The 14039-nt window shown below is 39.2% G+C and overlaps 2 protein-coding genes across 2 annotated transcripts in view; one reads left to right on the forward strand and one right to left on the reverse strand.

The window, feature by feature from the left end:
• Positions 1–9504, forward strand: part of usp9 (ubiquitin specific peptidase 9) — a 46577-nt gene extending 37073 nt beyond the window's left edge. The window contains 12 exon segments of the mRNA XM_073855262.1: positions 691–1246; positions 1328–1451; positions 1543–1768; positions 1896–2025; positions 2115–2300; positions 2780–3000; positions 3095–3183; positions 4084–4240; positions 4328–4540; positions 5072–5179; positions 7575–7670; positions 7775–9504. Of these exon segments, the coding sequence (XP_073711363.1) occupies positions 691–1246; positions 1328–1451; positions 1543–1768; positions 1896–2025; positions 2115–2300; positions 2780–3000; positions 3095–3183; positions 4084–4240; positions 4328–4540; positions 5072–5179; positions 7575–7670; positions 7775–7912 (2244 nt within the window). The 3' untranslated portion in view covers positions 7913–9504.
• Positions 9505–12147: 2643 nt separating this feature from the next.
• rpl8 (ribosomal protein L8) lies at positions 12148–13459 on the reverse strand. The gene is made up of 5 exons (XM_055215128.2): positions 13278–13459; positions 13049–13190; positions 12747–12965; positions 12444–12559; positions 12148–12341 (listed from the first exon to the last, which is right to left on the reverse strand). Exons 1-5 carry the CDS (start codon positions 13413–13415, stop codon positions 12183–12185), a joined length of 774 nt encoding a protein of 257 aa, XP_055071103.1. The 5' UTR covers positions 13416–13459; the 3' UTR covers positions 12148–12182.
• Positions 13460–14039: the final 580 nt, after the last annotated feature.

Consider the following 14039-nt stretch of genomic DNA (forward strand, 5'->3'; position numbering starts at 1 on the left):
AGGCAGATATGGCTAGATGACTATACTCTTAATTATTACGCCAGAATGAGAGTATAGTTCCTAGCCATATCTGCCTAGAAAATCACAACTTTTAATTTTCTGTCGGCCTTAGTACACTTAGTAACTACAGAAGAGTGGAGTTTTGGATGGGAAAAATATCGAAACTCTTTGGTTATTTTTTTTGGCGCGATGCTAATGGTCTAATCAGATTCAATGGATTATGCTAAGCTACGCTAAAGATATGCTATGATAAACTAATCTATGCTTGAGGAACTAATACATGCCTATCTTTATTCAATGCATGCACTTGGTCTTTGTGCGGCGTGTCGTGGGTGTGTTGGCATTTGGCCTGGCCCCGTTCATTCCTTGGGATCCAGGCGGGGATGAATTTAGAAGCCACCAAACACTTCCATGTTTTTCCTATTTAAAGATTGTTATAAGAGTATGTATATACACTAGATATTTTGCTAGAGTATCTCTAATTAATGAGCTGCCCAATGATGACCTTCATCCTTTCTCAGTACCAAGTGACTGACAAACGTAGCCATCTCTGGGTGAATGTGCCACGTAGGCATTGCCTAGAGCTGAGGGCATTACTGTTTAACTCTTGCCTTCCCTAACACTGATGGCAGAAACCTTTTTTTGTGTGTGTATTTTGGATTTTTAATTATGTTTTTTGTACGGTCGCAGGTGATCCAGCAGAACGAGCCTTCAGAGCCGGAACCTCCCTGCAGCTCACGTTACCGTTTGGTGGGTGTGCTGGTTCACTCTGGCCAGGCTAGTGGAGGTCACTACTACTCCTACATCATTCAGAGAAATGGCATTGGAGGAGAGGGTGAGAGGAACCGCTGGTACAAGTTTGACGATGGCGATGTCACAGAGTGCAAGATGGACGATGATGAGGAGATGAAGAACCAATGCTTTGGAGGAGAGTACATGGGTGAGGTCTTCGATCACATGATGAAACGCATGTCGTACAGGAGACAGAAGCGTTGGTGGAATGCCTACATTCTCTTTTACGAGCGCATGGACACTCTGGACAAGGACAGTGAGCTGGTGAAATACATCACTGAGCTCACCGTGTCCAGCAAACCTCACCAGGTGAAGATGCCCTCCGCTATCGAACGCAGCGTGCGCAAACAGAACGTGCAGTTCATGCATAACCGTATGCAGTACAGCTTGGAGTACTTCCAGTTCATCAGGAAGCTGCTGACCTGTAATAGCGTGTACTTGAACTCACCGCCAGGTAAATTTACACTTTCTGAACGTAAGACTTGCTACCTTTTTGATTTGTCCAAATTGACTAAGCTTTATTTGTGGCTTTTAGGTCAGGACCATCTTTTGCCTGAAGCAGAAGAAATGGCTATGATTAGTATACAGCTTGCTGCAAGATTTCTCTTCAGTACCGGATTCCACACCAAGAAAATCGTCCGTGGCCCTGCTAGTGATTGGTAAGCTTTATTTTTCATACAGTCAAGGTTTGAAGGTAACAAGAGATTTTCAGAGGTTATTTAAACCTTGTTTATTACTCTTGTGTTTTAGGTATGATGCACTGTGCATCTTGCTTCGACACAGTAAGAACGTGCGTTGCTGGTTTGCGCACAACGTCCTCTTTGCGTATCCGAACCGCTTCTCTGAGTACCTGCTCGAGTGCCCCAGTGCTGAGGTACGGGGAGCCTTCTCCAAACTCATCGTATTCATTGCACACTTCTCCCTCCAAGACGGACCCTGCCCTTCACCAATTGCCTCACCTGGACCTTCAAGTCAGGTCAGTCTTTTAAACTTGTCCTGAAAATTTAAACAAGTTTGCCAATCACATGGTCAGAGTGTCATGAAAATGTATAGGTCAAGAAATGTGTCTCTTTTTTATTCATATGGTTGATTTTCTGTCTTAGGGCTGTGATAACCTGAGTTTAAGCGAACACCTGTTTCGTGCCGTCCTCAATCTGCTGAGGAGGGAAGTCTCTGAACATGGGCGTCACTTGCAGCAGTACTTTAATCTCTTCGTCATGTACGCCAACCTTGGTAAGGACCCAACGCCACATTTTATAAACCATGAAAGATTAGTCACTTTTTAGCTCTCTCCCATCACACCTTACATTTCTGTCTGTCAGGCTTAGCAGAGAAGACGCAGCTCCTGAAGCTTGGGGTACCAGCCACCTTCATGCTTGTGGCTCTGGATGAGGGTCCGGGGCCTCCAATTAAATACCAGTACGCTGAGCTGGGGAAGCTCTATACTGTTGTGTCACAGCTTATTCGCTGCTGTGACGTAACATCACGAATGCAGTCCTCGATCAACGGTGAGTCTTGTTCAATAAAATCATCTCCAGGCTTCTTTCATATCAAGTCTTCATTCTCATTGCCCAATGAAGATGCTCATCCTTGCTCAGGATTTACTGACTGACACAATGCCATCTCCAGGCACGTGTGCCAGTGTGCCATTGCTTGGAGCTGAGGGCATTTAAAAAAATGCATAGGAAAGTCTTTATTTTTGCTGTTAGTTCACAATAAAATATGAATGGTGCAGTTCAATTAATTCAGTTAGATCTTTTAAGCCTGAGTGGATTATAAAACATTGACATCAAGAGTAGCAAAAGACATTCTTGCCATGTACCCAATGTAAATTGTCATGCATACACTGCATGTAAATTCCTTTAAACATGAACAAACACAGATTTCCAATTTATATCATGGTAGCAAGGAAAAACGTTGGTTTACTAGTCAAGATGAATTGATTTCTCGGTTTCCTGACACAATTTTGTTCATAATCTTTTCTTAGGTAACCCTCCCCTGCCAAATCCATATGGTGACCCCAACATCACAGCTCCCATCATGCCTCTGCAGCAGATGGTGGTTGACATCCTGTTTGTGCGCACCAGTTATGTCAAGAAGATTATCGAGGATTGCAGTAACTCGGAGGACACCATCAAACTCCTGAGGTTCTGCTGTTGGGAGAACCCTCAGTTTTCCTCCACTGTGCTTAGTGAACTACTGTGGCAGGTGAGAAAGATTACATGTCACCACAACACATCCTTTTTTTTTTAGCTTTTCCTTGTTTTCTGATGATGTTAATCAACATTGTGTTTTTGTGTAGGTGGCATATTCATACACATACGAGTTAAGGCCTTACTTGGACTTGCTTCTCCAAATCTTGTTTGTTGAGGACTCGTGGCAGACTCATAGGTTGGTCCACCTTTTCCCCTTTTACTTAAGTGCCTTTTATATAAACTGAAATGACAAAGTAAAATGGCCTAGTAAAATACATGAAGAACTTTAAAGTTGTCATAGAATAAAAAACTGTATTTACCTAGGCATAGATGAATAATAAGAGGTCTGTTAATGGAAATTAGATATTGTGAGCCTCAAACACGTTTCCTTATTTTTATGTAAACCTCGTGCATGCAAGATTTTCAAGATTGCTGGAAAACAGGCCAATCTCACACACCGACTGTGATGTCACAGTCGAGCTGTACGCCCCAACAATAAATTACACATTAAATTCATTACAAAGTTGTTAAAAGGCTAAAAACAAAGTTGTAACTGCTGAGTTAGGGCTACATGCTAATTAATGCTATATGCTAGCGTTTAGGCTTAAGTTCTGCTGTTGACTTTACAGTAACGTTTTACAGGTACATACTGAAAAACCCACAAACTTACCACTCAGAAACGTCCATTACCAATCTTAAAACAATAAGTTGTTCCTCAAAATCTGTATTTTTGTCTGATACAGGCTCAAACATATAAGGTATGTTTACTAATGTGAGCTACTGGCATGAGCCTCAGAGCAGAGCAAATAGAGCAGAGCTAAATATTATTATTCATGACCCCTCCAAACAGGGCAAAAATAGACAGTTTTATTCAAATGACAAATTATAAGGTTGCAAATGGACATTTAAAAACGTTTCTGGATCATTTTTGCACTTGATAGTTACGTACCTTCTATGTAAACATCAAAGAACAATTTAACATATTATTTCAGTGCATTCTTTGGCACCTTTAATCGTCTTGACTTCCTTTGTAGATGAATTTAAACCATTATGATCGCACTGTTTTGCTTTACGTTTTCTTTATGAATATTTTTAGGATCCACAACGTGCTAAAGGGAATTCCAGATGACCGTGATGGGCTTTTTGACACCATTCAACGCTCCAAAAACCACTACCAAAAGAGAGCCTATCAGTGTATCAAATGCATGGTGGCTCTGTTCAGTAACTGCTCAGTGGCCTATCAGATTCTCCAGGTTAGCAACTTTTTTCCAAATAATGGCATCCAATTGTTGGGAGGATTCGCTTTTCCAAGTTTAACATTTGATTTTCCCAATATCCAGAGTAATGGTGATCTAAAGAGGAAGTGGACATGGGCGGTGGAGTGGCTCGGGGATGAGCTAGAACGGAGACCGTACACTGGCAACACCCAGTACACATATAACAACTGGTCTCCTCCAGTCCAGAGCAACGAAACATCCAATGGATATTTTCTGGAACGTTCTCATAGTGCCCGCATGACTTTAGCCAAGGCCTGTGAGCTGTGCCCGGAGGAGGTAAGTGTTGACTTATGATCATCCCTCTCTTAATACATTCTGCAACATTAGTGCAAGTATGTTTAAGAAGTGTAGTAGCATACATGTGTGCTTCCCACTAGTCAGTCATGCCTTTGCTTTTATAAATCCATGGTTGCTTTTTATAATGTATTATTTTGTAGAGAAAAGCTTTAAATAGAATGTGTAATAGTGGAGAAACACAAAAATAGATCAAATAAAATATTTAATTTTTTAAAAATTTTAAATAAAAGAATTTTAAAGGAACTCCTGGCTGTAGACGTGTTTAACTATAGATAGGGCTTTGAGTTTTCGACTTTTTATATTATTTCCAGGTATTAAAGTTTTATTATTTTTATCTTTGATTTCATGCAATTTTATAGTGAACCAAATAAGCCCTTGCTTTTTCTTATTGAGTTGCAATGAGAGTCAGATGCAATATACCACAAATGTTATAAATGTATGAAGCTATAGATGATCCACATGCATAAATTGTTGAACCAGTATGCATTAATAATTGCCATTTCAAACTAGTGTCACTTAACGAAGCACGAAGTGGTTTCTGAAGAGGACGCAGGCCGGAATCCGTCCTCTGCACAGCAACTTTTGCCAGGGGAAGTGACAGGCCAGCCACAGCACACCGTAAGACTCGTATGGCCCAGCCACACTGGTGCCATCTGCGTAACTTCTTGGTGTTTACAGGACGTGTTGTAGCCAGATTCATCTTTCACCTCCCTCATGAACTACTTTGAATCAGCTGTTATTTAACGTCTTCATTTCAATGTTTCTTTCTCGACTGTAAGCCTCAATGTATTAAGCGAGTGATCGAAAACTCTAAGCCTTGGCTATAGTGTAGTCTAAGTGATTTGCAGTAATCTTTGTGTTTGGTGTTTACTGCTATTGTTGAAATTTGAGACTAATGTGAGGTGCAGTTCGCAGAATAATTTGCATATTGAGGGAGAACACGCTTAGTATTGCTGTCACATCACTATTTTAACTAATTTTGTCCGTCATATAACACTTTAAAATTGTATTCTTAACTGTAGACATTTATGCCCCTGGTATTAACGTCTCTGGTGATCGATCACAAACAGGCATGTTATACACTTGGTGTTGTGTGCATCTTACAAGGGAAGGGTCAAAACTCTGCATCAGCACTAGGGGTGCACCGATAAATGCCGATATACACTAATAATACGTGGCCGATAACTATTCGGAATCGCACAGCGGATTATATTCACAGCTATTTCATCTACTACGGCTTTTGATAAGTGAGTCCTTATCGATCCAAAATTACTGTTAGTTTGAGTTGTTTATAACATGCATTTAAAAAAAGCAACACTCGTCAAACATAATTATACAAATTCTTTATTATCATGAAAATACATGAAAAGGTTTGAAGAACAGCAATATAAATATATCCTTAAGCCATTTCCTGGAGCTGCGTGTGGTTCTTCGTCTGCAGAGCATATTGAGTTTCTGCACGAGAGCGCCCTCTGGCTTTTGAATGTAGCGGCATTTCACCGTAATTCATTGAAAAGCATAGCAAGCATCATCGGCCGATACAGTGAGGGAAATAAGTATTTGAACACCCTCCACCTCCACTCCATTTATTATCCTAAATTAGATGCACCTGTTTGAGGTCTTTAGCTGCATAAAGACACCTGTCCACCCCATACAATCAGTAAGAATCCAACTACTAACAAAGAGCTGTCCAAAGACACTAGAGACAAAATTGTGCACCTCCACAAGGCTGAAAAGGGCTACGGGGAAATTGCCAAGCAGCTTGGTGAAAAAAGGTCCACTGTTGGAGCAATCATTAGAAAATAGAAGAAGCTAAACATGTCTGTCAATCTCCCTCGGACTGGGGCTCCATGCAAGATCTCACCTCATGGGGTCTCAATGATCCTAAGAAAGGTGAGAAATCAGCCCAGAACTACACGGAAGGAGCTGGTCAATGACCTGAAAAGAGCTGGGACCACCATTTCCAAGGTTACTGTTAGTAATAGACTAAGACGTGATGGTTTGAAATCATGCGTTGCACGGAAGGTTCCCCTGCTTAAACCAGCACATGTCCAGGCCCATCTAAAGTTTGCCAATGACCATTTGGATGATCCAAAGGAGTCATGGGAAAAAGTCATGTGGTCAGATAAGACCAAAATATAACTTTTTGGTCATAATTCCACTAAACGTGTTTGGAGGAAGAAGACAGGGCGACTGCTATGTATTAAGGAATCTTTGGAGGGAGATAAAACTCCTCTATATCAGTCAGGTTTCTGGCCTGAGAAACGCGAAAATCCCTCCTGCAGTGTGTGCAAACCTGGTGAAAAACTACAGGAAAGGTTTGACCTCTGTAATTGCAAACAAAGGCTACTGTACCAAATATTAACATTGACTTCCTCAGGTGTTCAAATACTTCTTTGCAGCTGTATCAAACAAATAAATAGTTAAAAAAAATCATATATTGTAATTTCTGGATTTTTGTTTAGATTGTCTCTCACAGTGGACATGCACCTACGATGACAATTTCAGACCTTTTCATGATTTCTAAGTGGGAGAACTTGCAAAATAGTACTCACTGTATATCGGTGCACCCCTAATCAGCACTATATCAGTGTTGATGCACAAATTATTAAAAAAATATATAATTCAGCCGATGCTTTCAAATATACTTCCATATTTCAGTCATGCAGCTTTGTGTGCTTCATCTGATTTGTCTCCATCCTTTTTTGAGACCTCATTTGTCTCCATATTTATCATTTTACAATCAACTCCCTTAAACAGATGTTAATACCAGGACTAAATGGAGTTGTGTTGTCTATTTGCGGTGTCCCCTTGTCTGTCACAACATGTACAACAGTACAAACCTTACACACAAAAAAGTAGCTTACACTAAATTGGATGTTGTGAAAAAAGCCCTAAACATTTTAGCAGAGCTCTTATGAAATTATAGTCCGCGCCAAGTGTATTATAGAAATAATTTTAATATTTAAACAGTATTTTTAGTGCTTAATTGATGTCATTTTGGTTGTTTTAGGAGCCTGATGAGCAGGAGGTGCTCGATGAGCAGGAGCCTTCTCCACCGGAGGACACGGCTCTGTACCCTCATTCTCCAGGCACAAAATATCAACAGGTACTCAAGCCTTATTTCATAAGGAATATCTTTTATCCAACAATATATTCGTAGTATACGTTGGTTTCTGATTGTTTTGTAATTTGTGATCTTGTGTATTTCAGCAGAACAACCTCCCACATACGCAGCCATACACTGGCCCTGCAGCACAACACGTCAACAACCCTCAGCGTCCAGGCCCACGAGCACAAGAAAACTGGGAGCCACCTGAGGATGCGCCACCTAGCCAGACTAAAGACTAACAATATGTTCTCCCACTGTCCTCCATCTGAGTTCTCCAGCGAGATACTCGAATCCAGAGCAAGGCCAGGCCCCACCATGCTGCTCCACTCCAGAGCCTGTGTAACCCAGAACATTCAGCTTCCCTCAATTTCTAACCCTGGAGTGGAGCCTCCTCACTGTCTGCTCTGCAGTATTAACTGTCAAAAGTGTAACTTGCGGTGGACTGTGCATATTGTTTGTAATAAAAACGGGCCTGACGCACTTGTCTCATGACAAAGGTGTACATACTATGTTAATGTTTTGACTGTTCAAAAAACAACAGCAGTCGAGGCTGTTGGAGACTGCAAGATTCACGAAAATGGCAAAAACAACACAAAAAAAATATGATGCAAATACAATGGTGAAAGACAAAAAAAAGTTTTATCCCATGCTCCGTAGTAAGGTTTGGGCCGTTTGGGTCATTCTGCTTTTGATCATACATTATATTCACGTCAAAGCTTAACAGGCTATGGCACCTGGTGAGCAAGAGATGGCCATAGAGTGTAAACGATGGGACGGTTGGTTGATCTATATTATGTTTCGTTGATGTGAATGGGGTGATGCAAATTAGTTCTGGAAATTCCTATTGCCTTTTTTCTTCTGGTAATAATTCAGTAATTTGAGAGCTTCAGCTGACACGCTGTAACATCTTAGCATGGCTTCACATCAAACTAGCATAGCCCAAGGGTAACTCTGTGATTTCTTTCTACCACAGCTATTCGGAAGAGCTCTTTCTTTGACCCCCTCCACGTGCTCTTCTAGATTTGATGTTTTCGAAGCGATGTAAGAACTGAGCGGCTTTTCGATTGCACCCGTTTCCTCTGATAAATATTTGGCTGTCGCTTTTTGGTGGGACGACCCCACTTAGTTTTTGATTATAGGAATTTTAGAAAGGTTTATGCAAGAATTTGCTGTGCCAGGATTCCTGGAACTCGGTTTGCTTATTTGTCTCTCCTTGGTTGAACCTTGTGGTAGACAAATGATCTCCTGGTAATTTCGTAAGTCAGCAAGATCCCTCTCTTCACATTTGTGTACTCGAATAGAGGCTCGGACTGGGGACTCTTCATTTAAGGAGAAAATAAACGTAAAGCAGGGTTGTACCATAATATAACTGCTGGTTAGTCATGTTGAAGCTTCAGTTAGCGAAGTCTTTTGAATAAAGGAGTAAACATCAGTAGATACTGTATGTATTTAATTGGTAACTTGAATGCTTTTTTTCTTGGATTTTGTTGGAAAATACCAAATGCTCCTGCAAATGAAAATATTCTGCCCATCATATATTTAAATATTTTGCTGTTTTATTTTATAGAATTTATTTTGTTGTATTTCACTAAAAGAAAAATAGAATTTGATTTAAGAGGAACATTTTTGTCCTTGTGTTATTTTTAAAGATTATCGACTGTACAGAGTTCTTCGCCCTGTTTTTTGCCGACTTTTGTTTTGGCCATGATGTGACGTTGAATTCTGAAGCCACAGTCACAATGTTGACTTTCACTTTGTGAGGTTTTGTGCACAGAAATATTAGAGGAAAGCATTGCGCCCTTCAAGAATAAAGACAAAGAAATCAGGAAAATGTCTTGATGTGTTGTTGTGAAGAGCTGCAAGACAAGGTTTACATACTTTCACATCTTTTTACATTGTCTTTACTAAATGTTCACATATTTAGCACTGCTGCATAAAGCTCCAAGTAGCTTAGAAATATAACCACACACATAAGCGCACGCATGTGTATTGGTAGGCCAATTATTACATATATTTAAAGGAACAGTATGTAAGAAATTTATATCAATTAATCATAAAATGGCCCTGACATGTCACACGACTTTAAGAAATCATTTTTATTTCAAATACTTATATCACTGACAACAGTGGTCTGGCCAGGATATTGTTATTTAAAAATTGGAGTTGCAGCCCTCAACTGATGTTTATGTTGTCATGTTGTGTATTGGCCACCAGTTGTGTGATTGCAATATCAGTTTTGGCCACAATCCTACATACTGTTCCTTTAATTTTATTTAATGTCATCTATATTCCTGTATGAATTTTGGGACAACACATTTCAGAAATTGTACATTTTCACAAGATGGGTCAGCTCTGAAGTTTATTGGGCGAATTCCTGGACTGAGCTTATCCTAGTCCCAGACTAAAATGCATGTTGGTGCAAAATGTTTATAAATTGAATAAGCTCAGACATATCGTAACATACATCAGTGCCATTGTTTTGTCTCAAAATGCACATCAGTTATGTTTTCTTTACGGCATGTCTGTAAAAACTACACTAGTCAACATTTGAAGTGGATGATCAAAACCTTTCATATCAGTTGTCTTAAAACCGATATCCAATACTTGTTCCTGTTTAAGGACAAATTTGATGAACTTTTTTGATCCACTTCAAATGTTAACTAAGTATACTTAATTGTCCTAAATTGGCATGGGCTGTTATAAGATTCTGGCTTTATAAAATTATATGCTTTCAAAAAAATATACAATCTTTTCGTAATGTATATTAAATGTAAATATTAAATCAATCACATGACTTAATGATTTAATTTTGTATAAACACAGCTCGTACCTTGAAAACGATATCACAGAACATTTGAGTGGTTTTGAAACCTTGACTGTTTAAAACCTCAGTATACCTTGAAACGGGTAACCGGCCCATGCCTAGTCCTTAAGTAACTCAGGCCTAGTCCTGGATTAATCTAAACTCTGCCTGGGACACTGTCCCTAAATTGTTATGTAGGCAACCAGTGGGCAAGCTTTTAAATTCTTAATTTTTTTTCTATCATTTCCTGAATTTTTTTTAGTTCTGTTTCTTGAAAGGAAGACAACTTGAATCTTAGAATAAACTTGCATTTATAATACAATCCTTAGAAGATTGACCTTGGCCAAAATCTGGGCTATAGTGACCATATTGTTGCTATAACAAACATGCTTAAGATTAATTTTAGTCACGTATGTGACCCTGAACCACAAATAGGTAGCATGCACAGGTATATTTGTAGCAATAGCAAACAATACATGTGGGTCAAAATTTATCATTACTATATTAAGTAAAGATCATGTTCCATGAAGATATTAAATACATTTCCTACCGTAAATATACCAAAAAATGTATTTTCCTTGGTAATGTATGTTGCTAAAGTCTTTATTTGGACAACTTTAAATATTAATTTCTCAATATTTAGATTTTTTAAACACTCAGATTCCAGATTTTCAAATAATGTCCTGTCATAACAGACCATACATCAATGGAAAGATTATTTATTCCGTTTTAAGATGTCATAAATATATAAAAAAAATTGACCCTTGTGACTGGTTTGTTGTCCGAGGTCATATATGATTTAAAGCATGTTTGTACACGACCACATGTGAATTTTCTTTCAGAAATCCTTGTCCAAATTAAAGAGCACCCTTAAGTTCATTTCTTGTGTAAATCTGCCTAAATAGATAATAGGCACCTTACACTGATAACTTACAGACGGTTTATGCAAAACAAGTAAAATTCTTCTATCAGGACTAACCCAAAACTAATAAATAAACATTGGGACAGGATTGGTCACTGGACATCCAGTACATCCACTAATGCCGCTATTGGAAGATTGCATTTAAATATCGAATTCAAGTTTAATCTCGGCTTGACATTGCATTCTAATGTAATCAAACATGGGGTGGCTTCCCAGACAGGGATTATCTTAAACCAGGACTAGGCCTTAGTTTAATTAGGAAATATAACTAGTTTTTAAAAAAAGATGCCTTACTACAAACATTACTTGTGTGCATTTTGAGGCAAAACAAAGGGCACTGATGTATTTTAAGATATGTCAGTGCAAGCTGTTTTCAGTTTGGACAGCTCTTACATTTATTTTAGTCTAGGACTAGTCTAATAGGAAACCGCCCCTTAATTACCTACACAAACTGTATTGTAAAATCTTTTTACTATAGGGATCCAGTTTAACAGTCGCACTGCCAGCATAAGAGAAACAATTCATTGCATTTACAGCAATCCTACTATTAAATGTGTTACTTCTCCAAAACATTTTATATAAATTAGATCCTGCATGCATGGATTTATTACACAAACTAATATAATGTATTATATGCATCTATAATCAATCACTTGCCATTTATGTACTTTAAGGATAATGTTCTGCATAAGTATTACCAGGCAGTTTTTGAGATGTAGTAATTGATAATAAAAACAAAAACAACAAAAAATTGTTGGGACACATTTTATTATGAAGATACAGATTAGTTTTCTTTGTCCTGGACGGTCTTTGTTCCGCGCAGTCTGCCAGTACGACGGGCAGCAATAAGACCGACCTTGCGTCCAGCGGGTGCGTCCCTCCTGATTGTTGAGGGTTTACCAATATGTTGATGGTTACCACCACCGAAGGGATGCTCAACAGGCTGAAAAAGATAGTACATTAGGTCAGATTTAGAAACCATCATAAAAGCGCACCTCATAATCGAGAAATAATCCATCATATCATGATAAAAAGCTTTGCTTACGTTCATAGCCACACCACGGACACGAGGCCAGCAGTTCCTCTTGGCCTTATACTTGTGGTATGCACGTCCTGCCTTCAGGATGGGTTTGTCAATACGACCACCACCAGCAACAACACCTTTAGGTATTACACAGAATTTAGCTTTTCAAACATTCCTGAAATATTAGTACTAATATTAGATTATCCTTTTAATCTTAAAGACCCCATAACTTCATACAAAGGCTGCACATTAAGGATTTAATGATAAACATCACCACACCAAAACATCTTAAGATGAAATACCAAAATATTTATAGTTACGTACCAACAACAGCTCTGTTTGCAGAAGAAACAACCTTTTTGGCTCCAGATGGAAGCTTGACTCTGGACTTTTTGGTCTCAGGGTTGTGGGAGATGACTGTGGCATAGTTTCCAGATGCACGAGCAAGCTTGCCTCTGTCTCCAGGCTTCTCCTCCAGACAGCACACGATGGTACCCTCAGGCATGGTGCCAACAGGGAGCACATTTCCAATGTTCAGCTGGGCTGTAACAATTCAAATCATAAGCCTTAAATCAACATGTATGCAACACATGCGTCTCTTACTGATGGCTTATAATTATATTCACCTTTCTTGCCGCAGTAGATGAACTGGCCGGTGTGGATCCCCTCAGCTGCAATGAACAGTTCTGTCCTCTTCTTAAACCTGTATGGGTCACGGAAAGCGACTTTAGCCAGAGGAGCCCCACGGCCTGGATCGTGAATAATATCCTATGAGAGAAAGCATATTGGTTTCCTTGAGCCACTGAATGACGTCATTCAAAAAGCCAACGTTTGAAGCATTTAGCTTGCATTTACCTTCACGATTCCCTTGATGTAACCATGGCGTTCAGCAAAGTCAATGTGACGGAGTTTAGCAGCACCTTTCCTGTGCTTGACGTGGGCTCTAAAGACTGAGCCCGCACCTTTTCTCTGTCCCCTAATCACACGTCCCATTGTGACCTACACAAATAGATAACGTCATTTCACATGTAAAAATGCCAACACCACATAATTTCGCTTTAAATCAATTGTCTTGTACTGTGATAAATGATTATTGGTCATGTAAATTCGTACAGGCACATACGTGATCAAAATAAATGCATGCCAATCTTACAACTACAAAATATCCACATCTCGCGAGAAAATCGTAAATTAGTGGCCATTACGACAACAGTGACAATGTGGCGATTTTAATGACCAACAAATAAACGTGCCTGTACTGTCTGTAAACATCACGAGTGGCTAACTTAGTTTAAATACTGCCCTAACGAAATATAAGATTTACCACAATATGCAAGTTTAGGTTAACTTATTCAAGAGTAACACTTGGCCATTGAGTGCTTAAGTTACAACTTAACAATGTTTAACGCACGGAATCACTTGAAACCACCAATACCGGCGTCCGCGTACCATCAGGCCACTATCGTGACCGCTAACACATCTTTACTTCAAAGCTAAATAACACGTTGAAATTAAATAGTGAGCGACCTCTGATGACCACATATATATGCTTAAATATTGTGTGAACATTATACGACTTCAGTAATAGGTGGATGGTGAACTTAAAACGATGATTTT

This window comes from Misgurnus anguillicaudatus, chromosome 17 (genome assembly GCF_027580225.2).
Source record: "Misgurnus anguillicaudatus chromosome 17, ASM2758022v2, whole genome shotgun sequence".
Taxonomy (NCBI): domain Eukaryota; kingdom Metazoa; phylum Chordata; class Actinopteri; order Cypriniformes; family Cobitidae; genus Misgurnus; species Misgurnus anguillicaudatus.

Coding starts and splice junctions, on each gene's coding strand:
- rpl8 (XM_055215128.2), bottom strand. CDS start 13,415: ATGGGACGTGTGATTAGGGGACAGAGAAAAGGTGCGGGCTCAGTCTTT. Junction 12,966..13,048: donor CATCTACTGCGGCAAGAAAG/GTGAATATAATT, acceptor GAATTGTTACAG/CCCAGCTGAACATTGGAAAT. Junction 12,342..12,443: donor TCCGTGGTGTGGCTATGAAC/GTAAGCAAAGCT, acceptor TATCTTTTTCAG/CCTGTTGAGCATCCCTTCGG.